Below are 23,213 nucleotides of genomic sequence, written 5' to 3' on the forward strand. Positions count from 1 at the left end.
TTAAGTATATGAACGTAAAAACTTGGCTTGTTAAGTTAGGCACACAAAAACAATTACTGCACTGGTTAACTTGAAGCAGCAGAGGCTGTAGTTTCCTAGTGCTGACTCTGGGCGCCGCTGTTGGCCAAAGTGGAGAGCTTGGCGCTCCAGATCTCCTCGCGCAGCCGCAGCGCGCTTTCCAGGGCAGCCCCAGCTCAGACTCCCCAGCGCCAGCCTTTACACCGCTTCCTCCTCGGAAAAAGAAGAATTTTTTCCTAAACTGGAACTGGAACTAAAGCCCGTTCGGAGATCCAAAAATCTACAATACAGAGGTTATTTGTAACCCGGCGTCTCCAGGCTGGTGAGCAAGCTGAGGAGAGCAAGAGGGATGGGGAGAGGCACCGGGGAGCTGGGCCGGGCTGAGAGGCTGCCAGTGCTCTTTCTCTTCCTGCTGTCTTTGTTCTGCCCGGCGCTCTGTGAGCAGATCCGCTACAGGATTCCCGAGGAAATGCCCAAGGGCTCCGTAGTGGGGAACCTCGCCACGGACCTGGGGTTCAGCGTCCAGGAGTTACCGACTCGAAAACTGCGCGTCAGTTCGGAGAAGCCTTACTTCACCGTGAGCGCAGAGAGCGGGGAGTTGCTTGTGAGCAGCAGGCTAGACAGGGAGGAGATATGCGGGAAGAAGCCAGCTTGTGCTCTGGAATTTGAGGCTGTTGCTGAAAATCCACTGAACTTTTATCACGTGAATGTGGAGATCGAGGACATTAATGACCACACGCCAAAATTCACGCAAAATTCCTTTGAGCTGCAAATAAGTGAGTCTGCACAGCCTGGCACACGATTTATATTAGAAGTAGCAGAAGATGCAGATATTGGCTTAAACTCTCTACAGAAGTATAAACTCTCTCTTAACCCAAGTTTCTCATTAATAATTAAGGAGAAACAGGATGGTAGTAAATACCCGGAACTGGCACTGGAGAAAACCTTAGACCGGGAACAACAGAGTTACCATCGTTTAGTCCTGACTGCCTTGGACGGTGGAAATCCACCCCTAAGCGGCACCACTGAGCTCCAGATCCAGGTAACCGACGCCAATGATAATCCCCCGGTATTCAACCGGGATGTGTACAGAGTCAGCCTTCGGGAAAACGTGCCACCAGGCACCACTGTGCTGCAAGTGTCAGCCACTGACCAAGACGAGGGCATCAACTCAGAAATTACTTATTCCTTCTACAGAACCGGGCAAATCTTTAGTCTGAATTCAAAGAGCGGAGAAATTACCACTCAAAAGAAACTGGATTTTGAAGAAACCAAGGAATATTCAATGGTTGTAGAAGGGAGGGATGGTGGTGGACTGGTTGCACAATGTACAGTTGAAATTAATATTCAAGATGAAAATGACAATAGCCCAGAAGTTACATTCCATTCTCTACTTGAAATGATTCTGGAAAACGCGGTGCCTGGAACACTAATTGCTTTGATCAAAATACATGACCAAGATTCTGGGGAAAATGGGGAGGTTAATTGTCAATTACAAGGCGAAGTCCCTTTTAAGATTATCTCTTCATCCAAAAATTCGTATAAGTTGGTAACAGATGGAACCCTAGACCGAGAGCAAACCCCGGAGTACAATGTCACCATCACAGCCACAGACAGGGGCAAGCCGCCCCTCTCCTCCAGCATAAGCGTCATCCTACATATCAGAGACGTCAACGATAACGCTCCGGTTTTCCACCAGGCGTCCTACTTAGTCAGTGTACCCGAAAACAACCCTCCTGGGGCCTCCATCGCGCAAGTCTGCGCCTCGGACCTGGACTTGGGGTTGAACGGCCAAGTCTCCTACTCCATCATGGCCAGCGACCTAGAGCCTCTGGCACTGGCCTCTTACGTGTCCATGAGCGCGCAAAGTGGGGTGGTGTTCGCGCAGCGCGCCTTTGACTACGAGCAGCTGCGCACCTTCGAACTCACACTACAGGCCCGCGACCAGGGCTCGCCTGCGCTCAGCGCAAACGTGAGCCTGCGCGTGTTGGTGGGCGACCGAAACGACAACGCACCGCGGGTGCTGTACCCCGCGCTGGGTCCCGACGGCTCTGCGCTCTTCGATATGGTGCCGCGCGCTGCAGAGCCCGGCTACCTGGTGACCAAGGTAGTGGCCGTGGACGCAGACTCAGGACACAACGCCTGGCTGTCCTACCACGTGCTGCACGCTAGCGAGCCCGGGCTCTTCAGCCTGGGGCTGCGCACAGGAGAGGTGCGCACAGCGCGTGCCTTGGGCGACAGGGACGCGGCCCGCCAGCGCCTGCTGGTTGCTGTGCGTGATGGTGGACAGCCGCCACTCTCCGCCACCGCCACGCTGCACTTGGTCTTTGCTGACAGCTTGCAGGAGGTGCTGCCGGATATCACTGACCGCCCTGTACCCTCTGACCCCCAGGCTGAGCTGCAGTTTTACCTGGTGGTGGCCTTGGCCTTGATCTCAGTGCTCTTCCTCCTGGCCGTGATTCTGGCCATTGCCTTGCGCCTGCGACGCTCCTCCAGCCCTGCCGCCTGGAGCTGCTTCCAACCTGGTCTCTGTGTCAAGTCTGGACCTGTGGTTCCCCCCAACTACAGTGAGGGGACTTTGCCTTATTCCTACAACCTATGTGTTGCACATACAGGAAAGACGGAGTTTAATTTCCTAAAATGTAGTGAGCAATTGAGTTCAGAACAAGACATACTTTGTGGTGATTCATCTGGGGCCTTATTTCCACTTTGTAATTCCAGCGAGTCGACTTCCCATCCTGAGTTGGTGAGTTTCATTTATGTCTATTCTTTTTCATTACCCACCCAATTTTCTGTATTTACATGAAACTACCGTACATTTTCAAGTCCAATGAGTTGTCTTAGGGAAATCAGAGCTGCTCAGAAAGCTGTCCTACCATTCTTTAAGAGGAGCAGTAAATTGTGAGTTTTTATGTCGCATAAAAGAAGTAGCCTTATAGATTTACAAAGTAGTGAGAGTTTGCTCTTAGCTTCCTATCTAGCAAAAACATTTGGTGCGGTTTTTTGTCCTCTTTCTCAAAGCTAATGAATTTACCTATTCGTTGTCTCATTCTTTAACATGTTTATATTTTATTATATGTAGATAAACCATTAAATTTAATGTATGTAATCATTTAATTCATCTTTTAAAGCAAAGAAACTGCTAGTAGATGTCTTTCTTCACTGATTTCACTGGTAGTTTTCATCTCTTTCTTATGTTCCTCATATATACTTTCTTATTCCTACCTAATGGATTTATGATTTTTTGAATCTCCTAAAATTTTATTAAAAATACTATATGTTGGCTGGGTGCAGTGGCTCATGCCTGTAATCCCAGCACTTTGGGAGGCCGAGGCGGTTGGATCACATGGTCAGGAGTTCAAGACCAGCCTGGGCAATATGGTGAAAACCCGTCTCTACTAAAAATACAAAAATTAGCTGGGTGTGGTGGCGGGCGCCTGTAATCCCAGCTACTCAGGAGGCTAAGACAGGAGAATTGCTTAAACCTGGCAGGTGGAGGTTGCGGTGAGCCGAGATCACTCCATTGCATTCCAGCCTGGGCAACAAGAGCAAAACTCCATCTCAAAAAAAAGGAAGAAGAAGGAAAAGGAGAGGAAGAAGAAGAAAAATACTACATGTTATGTGTATGAGAGAGAAAGAGAGAGACTGATTCACTGAACTTAGAAGGTCCAAATCATCCAAATAATTTTCTAAGTTTATCCAGGTTTTCTTGGATGCAAAATCCTTTTCCACCTCTATATAATTACCAGAAGAAACTTACAAAAAAAGGAAATGCTATTGCCTGAATTTCTCTTGCTCGGAATCCTGACATATATTCTTGAAGAAGGGGAAAAAGACACCGGATTTGTCTTATCGTTTGGAGCTTTAAATATAAATGACTGGATGTTTTCTCAACATCCTTGTAGGACGGAAGGTGAATACAGGATTATTCCATTTTTAAGACAAAAACTACTAGTCTTGTGTACATACAAAGCTCCCATTACATGGTATAAGTCTTTTGCTTGGTTTCCCTTAGTATGTGATTCAGTAAATGGGTTCCTTACAAAGTGCTGAGATTTCTTACAATACCACTTACTTTTAACCTTTCAGTAGTTTTCTTTGTTGTATATTTTGTGTTCTTTTTCCCAAATTATTATATAAGTTTAAGTGATGCTTAGAATAATGTTTAAGACCACTTTAAAATTGCATAATTTATTGATGAAGGATTAAAATAGAAACTTGCTTTTCAGTGTATATGCATTTGAATCATTGAAACACAGTCTGTGCATGCATTACATATTCACATTAAAAAACTAAGCATTTTTTGAAATAGCAGAAAAGTTTAAGCAATTACAAAAATGTGAAAATTTCCAACTTTAATCCTGTTAATATTTAGCAATATTAGGCGAGAACATCTGTAACTGTTGCTGAATTAATATTACTTTTATAATACAAAAATTTAAAATAAATGTTTTTCCAGGAATTTTATCATCAAAATAAATTAACCCCAGAAAATAATTTCAAAGTGGATAATCTATCCTTATATATGTATTAATACAATTATATATTTTACATTTACAAATATATAGGTATAAAAATTAAAAATGACTGTACTTCCAAACAAGATTGCACATAAAAATTACTTCAGAAAATTGTTAAGATATACAGAAAAAATTGAAGCATCATAAAAAGGAAATTATAATAGTTTACATATCTAGAAACAAGAGTGCAAAGTTCTACCAAGAATAAGAATAAATTAATATTAAGCAATGGTTTGTGATTTTATAATACACTTACAGAAATTTTATTCCACTTTATTTACAACTCAGATATCTAAAAAATAGATTGCTTTTTAAATACAAATGCAAGAAACAATTGGAGAAATCTAAAATCATAATTAGAAGAGAGTAGCGTTTTCTTTATCAGCCATCTGATATAATGTTACACATCAGTGGGTGTAGTAACGGCTTAGGACTCTGAGCGCCGCTGTTGATCAACTCTAAGCGAAAATCAGGACTCCATCCGGATTTCCAGTTCTGCGACTACACAAAACCCGGCAGATACCACAAACCTGCTCCCAGGCTGCAGCAAAACTCAGCCTCTTTCTCCTAAGGAAAAGATCACCATACTTTGCAGGGTGGAAGAAAGAACCTGATGAAGCAGCGCGCACAGAGAGCCTTTTGAGAAAATTCCAAAGCGAGGCAGCAATGGCAGCTCCAACCAAATGCCAGCTCCGCGGAAGATTAGTCCTGCTATGCTCGCTCCTGGGGATGCTATGGGAGGCCAGGGCCAGTCAGATTCGCTACTCAGTGCCTGAAGAGACAGAAAAGGGCTATATTGTGGGCAACATCTCCAAGGACCTGGCTCTGGAGCCCCGGGAGCTGGCGGAGCGCCGAGTCCGCATCGTCTCTAGAGGTAGGACGCAGCTTTTCTCTCTGAACCCGCGCAGCGGCACCTTGGTCACCGCGGGTAGGATAGACCGGGAGGAGCTCTGTGCTCAGAGCCCGCGGTGTCTGGTGAACTTTAAAGTCCTGGTTGAAGACAGAGTGAAACTGTACGGAATAGAAATAGAAGTAACTGATATTAACGACAGCGCCCCAAAGTTCCAGGCCGAAAGTCTGGAAGTAAAAATTAACGAAATCGCGGTTCCTGGAGCACGTTATCCACTTCCAGAAGCTATTGATCCGGATGTTGGCGTGAACTCCCTCCAGAGCTACCAGCTCAGCCCCAATCACCACTTCTCCCTGAACGTGCAGACTGGAGACAATGGAGCCATAAACCCAGAGCTGGTGCTGGAGCGCGCCCTGGACAGGGAGGAGGCAACTGCCCACCACCTGGTCCTCACGGCCTCGGATGGCGGCGAGCCGCGTCGCTCCAGCACAGTGCGCATCCATGTGACAGTGTTGGATACAAATGATAATGTCCCGGTTTTTGCTCAACGGATTTACCGAGTTAAAGTCCTTGAGAACGTGCCCCCAGGCACCTGGCTGCTTACTGCAACAGCCAGCGACCTGGATGAGGGAATCAACGGAAAAGTGGCATACAAATTCTGGAAAATTAATGAAAAACAATCTCAGCTATTCCAGCTTAATGAAAATACTGGGGAAATATCAACAGCAAAAAGTCTAGATTATGAAGAATGTTCATTTTATGAAATGGAAATACAAGCTGAAGATGGTGGGGGATTGAAAGGGTGGACAAAAGTGCTCATTTCGGTGGAAGATGTAAATGACAATAGACCTGAAGTGACCATTACATCTCTGTTTAGCCCAGTGAGAGAAGATGCACCTCAGGGAACAGTAATTCTTCTTTTCAATGCTCATGACCGAGACTCTGGGAAGAATGGTCAAGTTGTCTGTTCTATCCAGGAGAATCTATCTTTTAAATTAGAAAATTCAGAAGAAGATTATTACAGATTGTTGACGGCTCAAATTCTTGACCGAGAAAAAGCCTCAGAATATAATATCACGGTGACTGCAACAGACAGAGGAACTCCGCCCCTGTCCACAGAAATTCACATCACCCTGCAAGTGACCGACATCAATGATAATCCACCTGCTTTCTCTCAAGCCTCCTACTCAGTCTACCTCCCGGAAAACAACGCCAGAGGTACTTCCATCTTCTCCGTGATTGCCTATGACCCTGATAGCAATGAGAATTCTAGAGTTATTTACTCCTTGGCAGAGGATACCATCCAAGGGTCTCCTCTCTCCACCTATGTCTCTATTAACTCGGACACTGGCGTGCTGTATGCTCTGTGCTCCTTTGACTATGAGCAGTTTAGAGATTTGCAAATGCAGGTGACGGCAAGTGACAGTGGAAGCCCACCACTTAGCAGCAATGTGTCATTGAGACTGTTTGTTTTGGACCAGAATGACAATGCCCCGGAAATCCTGTACCCTGCCCTCCCCACTGATGGTTCTACTGGTGTGGAGCTGGCACCCCGCTCTGCAGAGCCTGGCTACCTGGTGACCAAGGTGGTGGCAGTGGACAGAGACTCAGGCCAGAATGCTTGGCTCTCCTACCGCCTATTCAAGACCAGTGAGCCAGGGCTCTTCTCGGTGGGGCTGCACACAGGTGAAGTGCGCACAGCTCGGGCCCTGCTAGATAGAGATGCGCTCAAACAGAGCCTTGTGGTGGCTGTACAGGACCATGGCCAGCCCCCTCTCTCGGCCACTGTCACGCTCACAGTAGCCATAGCTGACAGCATCCCAGACATCCTGGCTGACCTGGGCAGTCTTCAGATCCCTGCAGACCTGGAGGCCTCAGACCTTACCCTCTACCTCGTTGTGGCTGTGGCAGTCGTCTCCTGTGTCTTCCTCACCTTCGTTATCACGCTGCTGGCCCTCAGGCTGAGGCACTGGCACTCCTCGCATCTGCTGCGGGCTACCAGTGATGGGTTGGCTGGTGTGCCCACCTCACACTTTGTGGGTGTAGATGGGGTTCGAGCTTTCCTACAGACCTATTCTCAGGAGTTCTCCCTCACCGCTGACTCAAGGAAGAGTCACCTGATCTTCCCCCAGCCCAACTATGCAGACACACTCATCAGCCAGCAGAGCTGTGAGAAAAATGAGCCTTTGTGCGTCTCTGTTGATTCCAAGTTTCCTATAGAAGACACCCCTTTGGTTCCGGTGAGTTCATTTTTTTTCTTTCTTTCTTTTCTTTTTTTGTTTTTTGTTTTGTTTTGTTTTTGAGACAGAGTCTTACTCTGTTACCCAGGCTGGAATGCAGTGGTGTGATCTCGGCTTATTGCAACCTCCGCCTCCCAAGTTCAAGCGATTCTCCTGCCTCAGCCTCCCAAGTAGAGTAGCTGGGACTAGAGTAGAGTAGCTGGGACTAGAGTAGAGTAGCTGGGACTACAGGCCTCCCAAGTAGAATAACTGGGACTACAGGCACGTGCCACCACGCCCGGCTAATTTTTTGTGTGTTTTTAGTAGAGACGGGGTGTCACCATGTTGGCCAGGCTGGTCTTGAATTCCTAACCTCAAGTGATCCACCCACCTCAGCCTCCCAAAGCACTGGGATTACAGGCGTGAGCCACTGCGCCTGGCCCTTAACTTTCTATTATAGTTAGCTTTCTCTTTAACTGTCTGTACTTAAGGTAGTATAAGTTGATATTAGTGTGTTTCTCATCACTTTTCACTGGGCCTAATTGTTGCTCCAACACTGAAAGGAGGCATTTATTAGTTATATTTGCTGATATAACTTTCATGTTCTCATAATTAACCTGCTGTCAACATAAACCATACTTCATGGGGTAGCTCTCAGCCTGCATTGACGTGGGCTTTTTGGGTAGGGTTGCTTCATTGGTTGCAGTGGACTCATATCATAAAAGTCTTACTCCTTTTTTTTTTTTAAGAGATGGGGGTGTCATTCTGTTGTCCAGGGTGGAATGCAGTGGTGTGAGTAAAGCTTACTGCAGTCTCAACCTCCTTCGCTTATGCAATCCTCCCACCTCAGCCTTCACAGTAGCTAGGACTGAGGTGGGAGGGCTAGCAAGCTATGTTGCCCAGACTGGTCTCAAACGATCTTCCTGCTTCAGTTTCCCAAAGCACTGGGTGAGGTGTGAACCACCTCACCCAGCAAATTCTTACTCCTACGATCATTTATTCAGGTCATACTATGTTTGTAAGGGTAAACTGATAAAAAGGTAAATGTATTCTTCTTAGAGAAACAGCTGAAAGCCCAGATTTATTGCTTCTATTCTTCCATTTCTATGACAGGAAAACACCTCTTTGAGGTTATATTTTTCAGATCACAAGTGTGTAAAGTCTGTTTGTGTTTACAGATATTTTCTGACGAAGATTCAAACTTTAGTTATCCACTTCCAAACCCTAGTAAACCAATTTTTTCCCTTTAATGGTGAAAGTTGTCACATCTTTTATTCTCATATCTTCAAAGGTCTCAATTTCCTAATGCTTTAATGTTAAATTATGGAGAATAGTAGGACATTCTTCTTTTCTATAGTATATGCTTGCTCAAGAGAAGTTTCTAAGACTGGACACTGTGAAATGACAAAACAAGGAATTAAAAATATTTCTCTCACATATATTATTTCTGGCTCAATTCTCCAACTTTTGAGTCTAGAAATGAACTTGCATATCAGATATAATTTAAGAAAATATTCTCAGGAACTGCTGGGAAGATTCTAAAACTATTTTACTGTTTTTAGCTATAAGGAAGAGAATAATGTATTATTTAATGTTATTTTAAACATAGTGTTGTTTCAAATAGTAAATAACATTTCACAAGACATTTGAAAATAAGCTTTGAAGTTGACTCAAAATTCTATGCTAAACATGTGATCCATAGATACACTGATGACTGCTGGCATTTCTGTGGAAATGAAGAATTGTTTTATTTGTTTGTAATTATTTGGGTTTCAGTTGCTTTATTTTTAAGAAAAAAAGCTAAAGTGTCTGGGAATCCTTTATGACATACAGACATTTTAATTATTTCAAACACGTTTTCCCCCTTAAGCGGGTAGCAAAAAAAATAAAGCATACTTCAGGCTCATATTTTTAACCATGCAACAAGAAAATTGTTACAATTTCTGTTCTGAGGAGTGGCCTTCATACTTAGTATTTATAAATATTGAAATGTGTGTTAATTTGGGGAAAATATAACAGATATCCATGAAGGCTTGTATGTCATGGTAGGTAGTTACTATTCGATACCACAAAAATGTCTCTTGCCCTTAAAACCAGAACACGAGGCTCACCAGACAGATGACTGAATGGAGTATGGAAAATCTTTATTTCTGTTTTTCTTAGGCTATGTAGGACTTAACTTATTGTGCATTGGTAACAGATTGTAGAACATAAGCTGAAAGATAAAATTCTTGACCTTAATGTCTCATCTTAAAAAGAAGCATTGGTTGACATTCTATATCTCGTATTACTTAAAAATAATGGGGGAGCGCAGTATATATTAAACAAAGATTGGCTTTGTGGTGATCATTGTTGAAGGTGGGGTGATGGCTATGTGAAGGTTCACTATATATACTCCCTACTGTTGTATAAGTTTGAAATTGTGCATAATAGATTTATTTAAAACACAAAGCATAGAAATATCTACTATAATATTATGGTGAGAGCAAAATTTGAGGGGAATGTACACCTGCATTTTCGAAGAATATATACATTTCGGAGACCGAATTCAAAATGAAAAACCGGGCTGCTGTCCCGCACGGAGCCTCTGGGCGCCGCTGTCGGCCAGTGCAGAGCAAGCGCTGACGCCGGGGATCCGTCAGCCTCTGGCCTGGGATTCCCTGCGCAGCCAACAACAGAAAGAAGAAAACCAGCTCCCACACAGAGGCTCCCGGCTGCGCAGACCTTGCCCAGTACAGCGGATCGCTAGCTCCGAGACCCGGGACTCCTCCTGTCTGGGCCGAATGCTCTTTTGGCGCGGTAGAGTGCACTTTCTCCAACTGGAAAAGCGGGGACCCAGCGAGAACCCGAGCGAACGATGGGAGGGAGCTGCGCGCAGAGGCGCCGGGCCGGCCCGCGGCAGGTGCTATTTCCTTTGCTGCTGCCTTTCTTCTGCCCCACCCTGTGTGAGCCGATCCGCTACTCGATTCCGGAGGAGCTGGCCAAGGGCTCGGTGGTGGGGAACCTCGCTAAGGATCTAGGGCTCAGTGTCCTGGATGTGTCGGCTCGCAAGCTGCGAGTGAGCGCGGAGAAGCTGCACTTCAGCGTAGACGCGGAGAGCGGGGACTTACTTGTGAAGAACCGAATAGACCGTGAGCAAATATGCAAAGAGAGAAGAAGATGTGAGTTGCAATTGGAAGCTGTGGTGGAAAATCCTTTAAATATTTTTCATGTCATTGTGGTGATTGAGGATGTTAATGACCACGCCCCTCAATTTGATAAAAAGGAAATACATTTAGAAATTTTCGAATCTGCATCCGCTGGTACACGACTATCGCTTGACCCTGCCACGGATCCTGATATAAACATAAACTCAATTAAAGATTATAAGATAAACTCTAATCCTTATTTTTCATTAATGGTTAGAGTTAATTCCGACGGTGGCAAATACCCAGAGTTATCTCTGGAGAAACTCCTAGACCGGGAAGAACAGAGATCTCATAGCTTGATATTGACTGCCTTGGACGGAGGGGACCCACCAAGAAGTGCCACCGCTCACATAGAAATTTCTGTCAAGGATACCAATGATAACCCCCCGGTTTTCAGCAGAGACGAATATAGAATTAGTCTTAGTGAAAATCTGCCCCCTGGGTCCCCTGTGTTGCAAGTGACAGCCACTGACCAGGATGAGGGGGTCAATGCTGAGATAAACTACTACTTCCGAAGCACTGCCCAGAGCACAAAACACATGTTCTCATTGGATGAGAAAACAGGTATGATTAAGAATAACCAGTCATTTGATTTTGAAGATGTAGAAAGGTACACCATGGAAGTGGAAGCGAAGGACGGAGGTGGTCTCTCTACCCAGTGTAAAGTAATCATAGAAATCCTGGATGAAAACGACAACAGCCCAGAAATAATCATCACTTCTCTCTCTGATCAGATTTTGGAGAATTCACCTCCAGGAATGGTTGTTGCCCTCTTCAAAACACGGGATCTGGATTTCGGAGGAAATGGAGAAGTCAGGTGTAATATAGAAACAGACATTCCATTCAAGATTTATTCTTCTTCCAATCACTACTACAAACTGGTGACAGATGGAGCCCTGGACCGAGAGCAGACACCAGAATACAATGTCACCATCGTAGCCACTGACAGGGGCAAGCCGCCCCTTTCTTCCAGTAGAAGCATCACCTTGTATGTCGCTGACATCAACGACAACGCCCCAGTTTTCGACCAGACGTCCTACGTGGTCCACGTGGCCGAGAACAACCCGCCAGGAGCCTCCATTGCGCAAGTGAGCGCCTCTGACCCGGATTTGGGGCTCAATGGCCACATCTCCTACTCTATAGTGGCGAGTGACCTAGAGCCCCTGGCGGTGTCGTCATACGTGTCAGTGAGCGCGCAGAGCGGGGTGGTGTTCGCGCAGCGCGCCTTTGATCACGAGCAGCTGCGCGCCTTCGCGCTCACGCTGCAGGCCCGCGACCACGGCTCGCCCACGCTCAGCGCCAACGTGAGCCTGCGCGTGTTGGTGGGAGACCGCAATGACAACGCACCGCGGGTGCTGTACCCAGCCCTGGGTCCTGACGGCTCCGCGTTCTTCGATATGGTGCCTCGCTCTGCAGAGCCCGGCTACCTAGTGACTAAGGTGGTAGCGGTGGACGCCGACTCGGGACACAACGCCTGGCTGTCCTACCACGTGCTGCAGGCCAGTGAGCCCGGACTCTTCAGCCTGGGGCTGCGCACTGGGGAGGTGCGCACGGCTCGAGCCTTAGGCGACAGGGACGCAGCCCGCCAGCGCCTGCTGGTCGCTGTGCGTGACGGTGGACAGCCGCCACTCTCTGCCACCGCCACGCTGCATCTGGTCTTCGCAGACAACTTGCAAGAGATACTGCCAGACCTCAGCGACCGCCCTGTACTCTCTGACCCCCAGGCTGAACTGCAGTTTTACCTGGTGGTGGCCTTGGCCTTAATCTCAGTGCTCTTCCTCCTCGCCGTGATTCTGGCCATTGCCTTGCGCCTGCGACGCTCTCTCAGCCCTACTACTTGGGACTGCTTCCATCCTGGTCTCTGTGTCAAGTCTGGACCTGTAGTTCCCCCCAACTACAGTGAGGGGACTTTGCCTTATTCTTATAATCTGTGCATTGCACATACGGGTACAAAAGAGTTTAATTTCCTAAAATGCAGTGTGCCCCTACATTCCAATGAAGACATGGTTTGCAGTGTTTCTCCTGGAGCCTTAATTCCACCTCATGGTGGGGAGGATTTGACTTCACATCCTGAGACTCTAACTTCGGTGAGTTTCTCTTTTTTGTGTGTGATTTATCTAATAGTCTACTAGTTTCTCATATTTTAGGCATACTACTTTATTTTCATATCTAGAATCATATGTTTAAAATCCATAGCTTTTTACAATATTTTCTCAATGTTTTTTCAATTATAGTTTTCACTATGTATTTGGTTCATAAGTTGCTCTATCTTTTTGTAAAATAATGTCACCAGACTGAAGATATTTTGTCTTTGTCTTTTTCTTTTTTTTTTTTGAGATGGAGTCTCGCACTGTTGCCTAGGCTGGAGTGCAGTGGCGTGATCTCTGCTCACTGCAACCTCCGCCTTCTGGGTTCAAGCGATTCTCCTGCCTCAGCCTCCCAAGTAGCTGGGATTACTGGTGCCCCTCACCACAGCTAAATTTTTTGTATTTTTAGTAGACATGGGGTTTCACTATGTCGACCAGGCTGTTCAGAAACTCCTGTCCTCGTGATCCTCCCACCTTGGCCTCTCAAAGTGCTGGGATTACAGGCGTGAGCCACAATATTTTGTCAAGTTCTGACTATCGAACAGAAGCAGTGGTCTTGGCATCTAAGAAAACAAACAAGTAACCTATCTATTCAAATTTGCGAAGACTTAGTGAATTTACGATATCTTATTTATATATTTTTAAAGCCTAAAAATATTCAGAAGACAGGCCCAGTGGCTCACACCTATAATCACAGCACTTTGATAGGCTGAATCGGAAAGTATCACTTGAGCCCAAGAATTGAGACCAGCCTGGGCAATATAGGGAGACCCCCCCATCTCTACTAAAACAAAAACAAAAAAAAACATTAGCAGAGTGTGGTAGCATTCCCCTGTGGTCCCAGCTACTTGGGAGGCTGAGCTGGGTGGATTGCTTGGTCCTGGGAGGTCAAGGTTGCAGTGAGCCCTGATCTTGCCACTGCACTCCAGCCTGGGCGACAGAGTGCGACCCTGTCTCTAAAATAAATAAATAAATATGCAGGCAGGGCCAAGTGTGCTGTAATCCCAGCACTTTGGGAGGTGGAGGTGGAGAATCTCTTGAGCGCAGGAATTTGAGACCAGCCTGGGCAACACAGGGAGACTCCATTGCTACAGAACATTTAAAAATTAGCAGGGTGTGGTGGCACATGCCTGTGGTCTCAGCTACTCTGGTGGCTGCGGTGGGAGAATCGCTTGAGCCCAGGAAGTCTAGGCTGCAGTGAGCTGTCTAGGTGACAGAGTGAGACCCTGTCTCAAAAAAAAAAAGACATTTCTAAGAAATAAATGAAATACTATTGCCTTTGCACTCAGTCTCTGATTCTCTGATAGAAGATTTTTGAAGAAAAAAGATAAAATCTTTGAAGAGTTCTATACTTGGAAGGCATAGTGACATAAACACTTCTGAACATCCTGTTCTCTGTGTGAAAGAAGTGAACTTCTATACCCTTTGCATTTGAGGGAATAATTGCTACTGGGTTGATGGGCACACACAGTTGAAGATATGTGAACCACTGGACTTTGGCCTCTGATACAAACTGCCTAAGAGAAGAGATTATTTATACTGGTATTAATGCTCTGATGAAAACAGGTCATTTGACATAAACACTTACTTGTTAAAAACCTATATCACTACATCTAACTTTGTTTTCTAAAATTTTTAGTACTTCAAATTCTACGTATTTCTTTTCTCATTACAATGCAAACAGTTTAATTTTCAACTGTAATATATGTTCATTTTAGTTTGTGATTACCTGCTTAATCATTTAAATAGGTCCATTTAACTTGTATCCCTGTAAGATAAAGTATGTTTTACACAAAAAGGTTGATTAAGGCTCAGTAAAACTATTCTAGAAGAGTACTTTAAAAACCTCTTACACAATCCTAAGCTAAATAAGTTTAATGAATTAAGTAGTTACAATTATAAAGCTTCAGAGTGAATTATCTCATGAGTTTATTTAATATAATCTTTGTATGAATGTATACTAAATAAAATTGGACTATTCAAATCACAATTTTAAATTATAAGACTTTTCTGAATTTACCTAGACACTAATATGACCTAAAATAAGTATTATTTACCTTTTATTAAAGTGTGTACATTTCTGTTGGGAAAACGTGTTGCAAATATATATTTAACCAAACATTATCTTGAAATATTTACAATATTTTCACTCCACTTTATCACACCTCCCCTAAGAAACCTACATATAGTAAATTATTTAAAGATAGGAGTGGAGAAACCAAAGAATCTATGTAAAATATAATAATCCAACAGAATAGAGTTTACTTTCCATTGCATGTATCACTTGGGTGCAGTAACTTCTTAGGACTCTGAGCGCCGCTGTTCACCTACTAGGAGAGAAAACGCAGCCAGAGCTCAATCCGGATTCTCAGGGCTTCAACTACACAAGCCCCACAAACCGGCTGCTGGGCTGCAGGGAAGCTCACTCCAGAATTTAAAGTGCCCAGGCTACAGAGACACCCTGAAGCCACAGAAAGACAAAGGAACCGGTTGAAACACACAACGTGTCCAGTGAGGACTTTGCAGAATTCTGTAACCAGACTACAATGGCCGCTCAAAGGAATCGCTCAAAGGAATCAAAGGATTGCAGCGGGCTGGTCCTGCTCTGCCTTTTCTTCGGGATTCCATGGGAGGCTGGAGCCCGGCAGATCTCCTACTCAATTCCTGAGGAATTAAAGAAAGGGTCTTTCGTGGGCAACATCTCCAAGGACTTGGGGCTGGCGCCCCGGGAGCTGGCGGAGCGCGGAGTCCGCATAGTCTCCAGAGGTAGGACGCAGCTTTTCTCTCTGAACCCGCGCAGCGGCAGCTTGGTCACCGCGGGCAGGATAGACCGGGAGGAGCTCTGCGCTCAGAGCGCGCGGTGCGTGGTGAGTTTTAATATCCTTGTGGAAGACAGGGTGAAACTTTTTGGGATAGAAATAGAAGTAACTGATATCAATGACAATGCTCCAAAATTCCAAGCAGAAAATCTAGACGTAAAAATTAATGAAAATGTCGCTGCGGGAATGCGTTTTCCTCTCCCGGAAGCTATTGATCCGGATGTGGGCGTGAACTCCCTGCAGAGCTATCAGCTCAGCCCCAATAAGCACTTCTCCCTAAGAGTTCAGAGCCGTGCCAATGGCGTCAAGTACCCGGAGCTGGTACTGGAGCACTCCCTAGATCGCGAGGAAGAGGCCATTCACCACCTGGTCCTCACCGCCTCCGACGGGGGTGACCCTCTCCGATCTGGCACTGTCCTTGTCAGTGTGACTGTCTTCGATGCAAATGACAACGCGCCGGTCTTCACCTTGCCAGAATACCGAGTGAGTGTTCCTGAGAATTTGCCTGTGGGCACTCAGCTGCTGACAGTCACAGCCACCGACAGGGACGAAGGTGCCAATGGAGAAGTGACATATTCATTCCGAAAATTACCTGACACGCAATTGTTGAAGTTCCAACTAAACAAATATACTGGAGAAATAAAAATATCAGAAAATCTAGATTATGAAGAAACCGGTTTCTATGAAATAGAAATACAAGCAGAAGATGGAGGAGCATATCTTGCAACTGCAAAAGTGTTGATTACAGTAGAAGATGTAAATGACAACAGTCCAGAGCTGACCATCACGTCTCTATTTAGTCCAGTGACTGAAGATTCACCTCTGGGAACAGTCGTAGCCCTTTTAAATGTGCATGATTTAGACTCTGAGCAGAATGGACAGGTAACCTGTTCCATTTTGGCGTATCTACCATTTAAATTAGAAAAGTCCATTGACAGTTATTACAGATTGGTGATACACAGAGCCCTCGACAGGGAACAGGTATCCTCTTACAATATCACAGTGAGAGCCACAGATGGGGGAAGTCCTCCTCTATCAACGGAAGCTCACTTTACGCTACAAGTGGCAGATATCAATGACAACCCACCTACCTTCTCTCAAGTCTCCTACTTTACCTATATCCCAGAGAACAACGCCAGGGGTGCCTCCATCTTCTCAGTGACAGCGCTGGACCCGGACAGCAAAGAGAATGCCCGGATTATTTACTCCCTGGCTGAAGACACCATCCAGGGGGTACCTCTGTCCTCATACATATCCATCAACTCAGACACTGGCGTCCTGTATGCACTCAGATCCTTCGACTATGAGCAGTTTCATGAGCTACAGATGCAGGTGACAGCCAGCGACAGCGGGGATCCTCCACTCAGCAGCAACGTGTCGTTGAGCCTGTTTGTGCTGGACCAGAACGACAATGCGCCCGAGATCCTGTACCCCGCCCTCCCCACAGACGGTTCCACAGGCGTGGAGCTGGCGCCCCGCTCCGCAGAGCCCGGCTACCTGGTGACCAAGGTGGTGGCGGTGGACAGAGACTCCGGCCAGAACGCCTGGCTGTCCTACCGTCTGCTCAAGGCCAGCGAGCCGGGACTCTTCGCGGTGGGGGAGCACACGGGCGAGGTGCGCACGGCGCGGGCCCTGCTGGACAGAGACGCGCTCAAGCAAAGCCTCGTAGTGGCCGTCCAGGACCACGGCCAGCCCCCTCTCTCCGCCACTGTCACGCTCACCGTGGCCGTGGCCGACAGCATCCCCCAAGTCCTGGCGGACCTCGGCAGCTTCGAGTCTCCAGCTAACTCTGAAACCTCAGACCTCACTCTGTACCTGGTGGTAGCGGTGGCCGCGGTCTCCTGCGTCTTCCTGGCCTTCGTCATCGTGCTGCTGGCGCTCAGGCTGCGGCGCTGGCACAAGTCACGCTTGCTGCAGGCTTCAGGAGGCGGCTTGACAGGCGTGTCCGGCTCGCACTTTGTGGGCGTGGACGGGGTTCGGGCTTTCCTGCAGACCTATTCCCACGAGGTCTCTCTCACCGCGGACTCGCGAAAGAGTCACCTGATCTTCCCCCAGCCCAACTATGCAGACACGCTCATCAGCCAGGAGAGCTGTGAGAAAAAGGATCCTTTGTCTTTGTTAGATGATTCGAAGTTTCCTATAGAGGATACCCCATTGGTTCCAGTGAGTTTTATTTTCATTTTTACTTTTGTTAAAAAACAAAGATTGGTTTTTACTTTGAAGTTTGCGGCATGATGGTGGAAAGTGTAAATGCTAAAACACTGATGAGTAGAATTTGATGTTTATTAAGGTTGTTTTTTTTTTTTTTTTTTTTTTTTTTTTTTTTACTTTCTGGTAAAATTCACCTAGTCTCAATCAAGGCCTATATGTCATAAGGCTTTGTTATGATTAGCTTTGCAGAACCTTGTAGTTTATAGTGTTGTTGAGTACAATATTGACAATTCCTAAGACAGACTTCCATACAGAAGTGCCTGTCAATTTATATTTCCTCCTGGGTGGTCACATATTGAAACTCCAGCCCCTTAAGCAACCCTCTTGTTCTGAAGGCAGGTCTGGTAAGAATAGGTAAGTATCAGAAAGAAATCTCCTCTGGAAACACAACCCAAATCCAAGAATACTCAATGCAGTTCTTCCCAAGGAGAAGGGCAATAGGCCTTTTTCAAACTACATTTTATATATTTTTCAATCTATACTTTGTGGTGATAGTTGCAGTTGAATATACTAAGTTTTTCATTAATATTGAATTAACAATTTATTTATAACAATGTATGCTTAGATTTTTCCAGCCCTATTTATAACTGATAACACTGCAGTATCCTTTTTGCATACAATTCTCTAATTTCACACTACTATGTGGAAGATACAGCATTTTAATTTAACTTTCATTGCTCAATAGGGATCCTGAGGAGGCTATAGAGGGTGAAATTAAGAATATTTGGGATTCTGCTTTTGTCTTTTTTGTTAAATTTTCTAGTGACTAAGGCTGAAAGTAAATATGGGTTGGGAAGACAGATAAATTTGTACATGTTCCCGAGAACAGGAGCAAGAGATACATGACAAAGCTATTTCAGTGGCTCTTTAATGTATAAGGAGGCAAACACCTGAAACTCTGAAAACTCTGAAATTGAGAGGCAAAATAAACTTAGAGTCAAGAAATAAATGCCATTTCTGCAGCTCCGAATATAAACACCAACCACAGCTGTAAAAAAGAAAAGAATATATGCAACGAAGGGAAATTATATAAACAAAGGATCATTGGAGGTACTGATGAGTTCATTTAGTTCAATGAAAATAGTGATGTATTAGGTAGATCTCTTAATTTTATTACTAGTATTCTACTAAATGTGGTAGTATAAAGTCAAAAAGCATTCCGAAGTTTCTCAAGACCCTTATAATTCCATGATTTTTTTCAGGTCAGTCAACATTTGTTGAATGATAGGTCTGTGGAAGGAAAGCACACTCTTTAGGGTCATAGTTATTAACTATTAAACCATTGAAACTATTATTTTATATTTGTGTTAATGAGAGTCAAAATTATTGTGCATTCATCTCAAATAATTCTATTATTTTGAAAAATACAGGGTTTTTTTTTTTAAAAAAAACTGCTCTTGACATTGTAGCTATTGTGAGAAAATATTTTGATTATAATTATTTAAAAGCAATACAGGACACCCTGGATGATGGTAATGACTAGGGCAATGATTGCATTCCAGTACTTAAGTATGAAATAAGGAATTATTACTTTCTAGGTGAATATAGGCTAGAATTGAAGATAAAAAAATTTGTTGCTTATCTTCAGTACTTCCAGCTTCATAGATAATTACTCTTAAAAGGAACAAGAATGACTTCCTCTGGATGGAGGAATTGGATAGCAATGGGCCGTGGGATAGGAGACCTATAAACCTTCATGCTATATTCTTTTGTGCCTTTTTAAATTTTGAAGAAAAAATATTCATTTATTCAAGATATATGTAAATTCAGTAAATAAAAAGATATGATAGTTATGACCAAGTGGAAATATATTTCCTGATGTAAAAGGAATCACTGAGGAAAAAGATTAAAATATTTTGGCTGTCAACTCGTAGTTAAAAAAAAATTCCTTGAACGAGGTAGAGAAAAGTCAAGTTGCAGTCCCACACAGAGCCTCTGGGCGCCGCCGTCGGCCAGTGCAGAGCAAGCGCTGACGCCGGGGATCCCTCAGCCCCTAGCCTGGGATTCCCTGCGCAGCCAACAACAGAAAGAAGAAAACCAGCTCCCACACAGAGGCTCCCGGCTGCGCAGACCTTGCCCAGCACACCAGATTGCCAGCTCCGAGACCCGGGACTCCTCCTGTCCTGGGCCGAATGCTCTTTTAGCGCGGTAGAGTGCACTTTCTCCAACTGGAAAAGCGGGGACCCAGCGAGAACCCGAGCGAACGATGGGAGGGAGCTGCGCGCAGAGGCGCCGGGCCGGCCCGCGGCAGGTACTATTTCCTTTGCTGCTGCCTTTGTTCTACCCCACGCTGTGTGAGCCGATCCCGCTACTCGATTCCGGAGGAGCTGGCCAAGGGCTCGGTGGTGGGGAACCTCGCTAAGGATCTAGGGCTTAGTGTCCTGGATGTGTCGGCTCGCGAGCTGCGAGTTAGCGCGGAGAAGCTGCACTTCAGCGTAGACGCGCAGAGCGGGGACTTACTTGTGAAGGACCGAATAGACCGTGAGCAAATATGCAAAGAGAGAAGAAGATGTGAGTTGCAATTGGAAGCTGTGGTGGAAAATCCTTTAAATATTTTTCATATCATTGTGGTGATTGAGGATGTTAATGACCACGCCCCTCAATTCCAGAAAGATGAAATAAACTTAGAAATCAGTGAATCCGTCAGCCTGGGGATGGGAACAATTCTTGAGTCTGCAGAAGATCCTGATATCAGTATGAATTCGCTGAGCAAATACCAACTAAGTCCTAACGAGTATTTCTCATTGGTGGAGAAAGACAATCCTGATGGTGGCAAATATCCAGAATTAGTATTGCAGAAGACTCTGGACCGAGAAACGCAGAGCGCTCACCACTTGGTACTGACCGCCTTAGATGGTGGGGACCCTCCCAGAAGCGGTACTGCTCAGATAAGAATCCTGGTAATAGATGCCAATGACAACCCCCCAGTGTTCAGCCAGGACGTGTACAGGGTCAGCCTTCGGGAAGACGTGCCTCCAGGCACCTCCATCCTGAGAGTGAAGGCCACTGACCAGGACGAGGGCATCAACTCAGAGATCACTTATTCCTTCTTTGGTGTGGCTGACAAAGCTCAGCACGTGTTCTCTCTGGATTACACTACAGGAAACATTCTAACTCAGCAGCCTTTGGATTTTGAAGAAGTAGAAAGATATACGATGAACATAGAAGCAAAAGACCGAGGATCTCTCTCAACACGGTGTAAAGTAATTGTAGAAGTTGTAGACGAAAACGACAACAGCCCAGAAATAATCATCACGTCACTCTCTGATCAGATTATGGAGGATTCCCCTCCAGGAGTGGTTGTTGCCCTCTTCAAAACACGGGACCGAGACTCAGGGGAAAATGGGGAAGTCAGGTGTAGTTTAAGTAGAGGTGTTCCATTTAAGATTCATTCTTCTTCTAATAATTACTACAAGCTAGTAACAGATGAGGCCCTGGATCGGGAGCAGACCCCAGAGTACAACGTCACCATCGCAGCCACCGACAGGGGCAAGCCTCCGCTATCCTCCAGCAAAACCATGACCCTGCACATTACTGACGTCAATGACAACGCGCCGGTTTTCGGACAGTCAGCCTACCTGGTCCACGTGCCAGAAAACAACCAGCCGGGTGCCTCCATAGCGCAAGTCAGTGCCTCTGACCCAGACTTCGGGCCCAACGGCCGTGTCTCCTACTCCCTCATTGCCAGCGACCTGGAGTCACGAACGCTGTCGTCCTACGTGTCCGTGAGCGCGCAGAGCGGGGTGGTGTTCGCGCAGCGCGCCTTCGACCACGAGCAGCTGCGCACCTTCGAGCTCACGCTGCAGGCCCGCGACCAGGGCTCGCCCGCGCTCAGCGCCAATGTGAGCCTGCGCGTGTTGGTGGGCGACCGTAACGACAACGCACCGCGGGTGCTGTACCCTGCGCTGGGTCCCGACGGCTCCGCGCTCTTCGACACAGTGCCGCGGGCCGCGCAGGCAGGCTACCTGGTGACCAAGGTGGTGGCCGTGGACGCCGACTCGGGGCACAATGCCTGGCTGTCCTACCACGTGGTGCAGGCCAGTGAGCCCGGGCTCTTCAGTCTGGGGCTGCGAACAGGCGAGGTGCGCATGGTGCGTGCTTTGGGTGACAAGGACTCGGTCCGCCAGCGCCTGCTAGTCGCTGTAAGAGATGGAGGACAGCCACCCCTTTCAGCCACTGCCACGCTGCACCTGGTGTTCGCAGATAGCTTGCAAGAGGTACTGCCGGATTTCAGCGACCATCCCACACCCTCTGACTCCCAGGCTGAGATGCAGTTTTACCTGGTGGTGGCCTTGGCCTTGATTTCTGTGCTCTTTCTCCTCGCGGTGATTCTAGCTATTGCTCTACGCCTACGACAGTCTTTCAGCCCTACTGCAGGAGACTGCTTTGAGTCAGTTCTCTGCTCCAAGTCCGGACCTGTGGGTCCCCCCAACTACAGTGAGGGAACGTTGCCCTATGCCTATAATTTTTGTGTGCCTGGGGATCAAATGAATCCAGAATTTAATTTTTTCGCATCTGTTGATCATTGTCCAGCCACACAAGATAACCTCAACAAAGATAGCATGCTACTGGCTAGCATTTTAACTCCCAGCGTTGAAGCAGATAAGAAGATTCTTAAACAGGTAAGTATTTAAAAATGTATTTAATCCTTTTTATATTACAATATGCCAATATATTCCAATATAGTGGTATTATTTTAAGATTCTAGATAACTTCTTCATAGAGTTCGCAAAATATAGGTCAAATTTATGGTTATCATTATTAAAACAAAAGTTTAAATTAAATGCCTCAGTCTTCCTACTATTCAAAGACATTTTAAAGCAAACTACATGGGTAATCTCCGATGACATTTTTATGAAGTAAAATACCTTTCGGTTAAAAATATAAAATACAGGTATATTTTTACGGCATGGTATTTTAATTGAAACCCTGATGCTACTCAATTTTTCTCAAGTATTTCATCTTCATTTACTCAATAAAGGAACCTTGTAAGAATTATAGTTAGGCATCCTACCTGATGATTTTATCGGGACCGTATTATTTCCACTTCCAGAAATGTCGTTCCTTTCAGTCGGTTAAAATCAATTGGAACCAACTACAACCTACAAGTTTTCAGCTCCAGTAATATTTTGAAAACTTTTTAAAAATTAAGCAAGCCCTTTTAATAATTACTCCTTTCGCAGGTGTTCTTGGTAAAGTTTTAACGTCACATAATATAAGTATTGTGTATCATCGTTTTTAAGCTCTACAAATAGTGTGATTCACAAAGGTGAGCGTAATCATTTCTTCTGGAATTTCTTA

At 45.6% G+C, this 23,213-nt stretch overlaps 2 protein-coding genes across 17 annotated transcripts in view; both read left to right on the top strand.

Annotated features, from left to right (window-relative positions):
* The window catches only part of LOC100979108 (protocadherin gamma-C3), a 191,335-nt gene that overhangs the window by 76,386 nt on the left and 91,736 nt on the right, over positions 1 to 23,213 (top strand). Inside the window, exon 1 of one of the 16 annotated variants that reach the window (XM_014345029.4) lies at positions 132 to 2,764. The exons of 12 other annotated variants lie outside the window; for them this stretch is intronic. In XM_014345029.4, coding sequence (XP_014200515.3) covers positions 368 to 2,764 — 2,397 coding nt within the window. In that variant the 5' untranslated portion in view covers positions 132 to 367. Of the gene's footprint in view, positions 1 to 131; positions 7,629 to 8,203; positions 12,883 to 13,542; positions 17,865 to 23,213 lie in introns of those variants that run through there. 3 more of the 16 variants (XM_014345023.4, XM_014345027.5, XM_014345019.5) reach the window with 3 other exon arrangements.
* Positions 20,119 to 23,121, top strand: LOC100983852 (protocadherin gamma-B7). Its single transcript, XM_003846076.7, is given in 2 exon segments — positions 20,119 to 20,217; positions 20,219 to 23,121. Coding segments are annotated over 2 exon segments (2,427 nt in total). The 3' UTR covers positions 22,547 to 23,121.

The sequence above is a fragment of the Pan paniscus genome, chromosome 4 (genome assembly GCF_029289425.2).
Source record: "Pan paniscus chromosome 4, NHGRI_mPanPan1-v2.0_pri, whole genome shotgun sequence".
Lineage (NCBI taxonomy): Eukaryota > Metazoa > Chordata > Mammalia > Primates > Hominidae > Pan > Pan paniscus.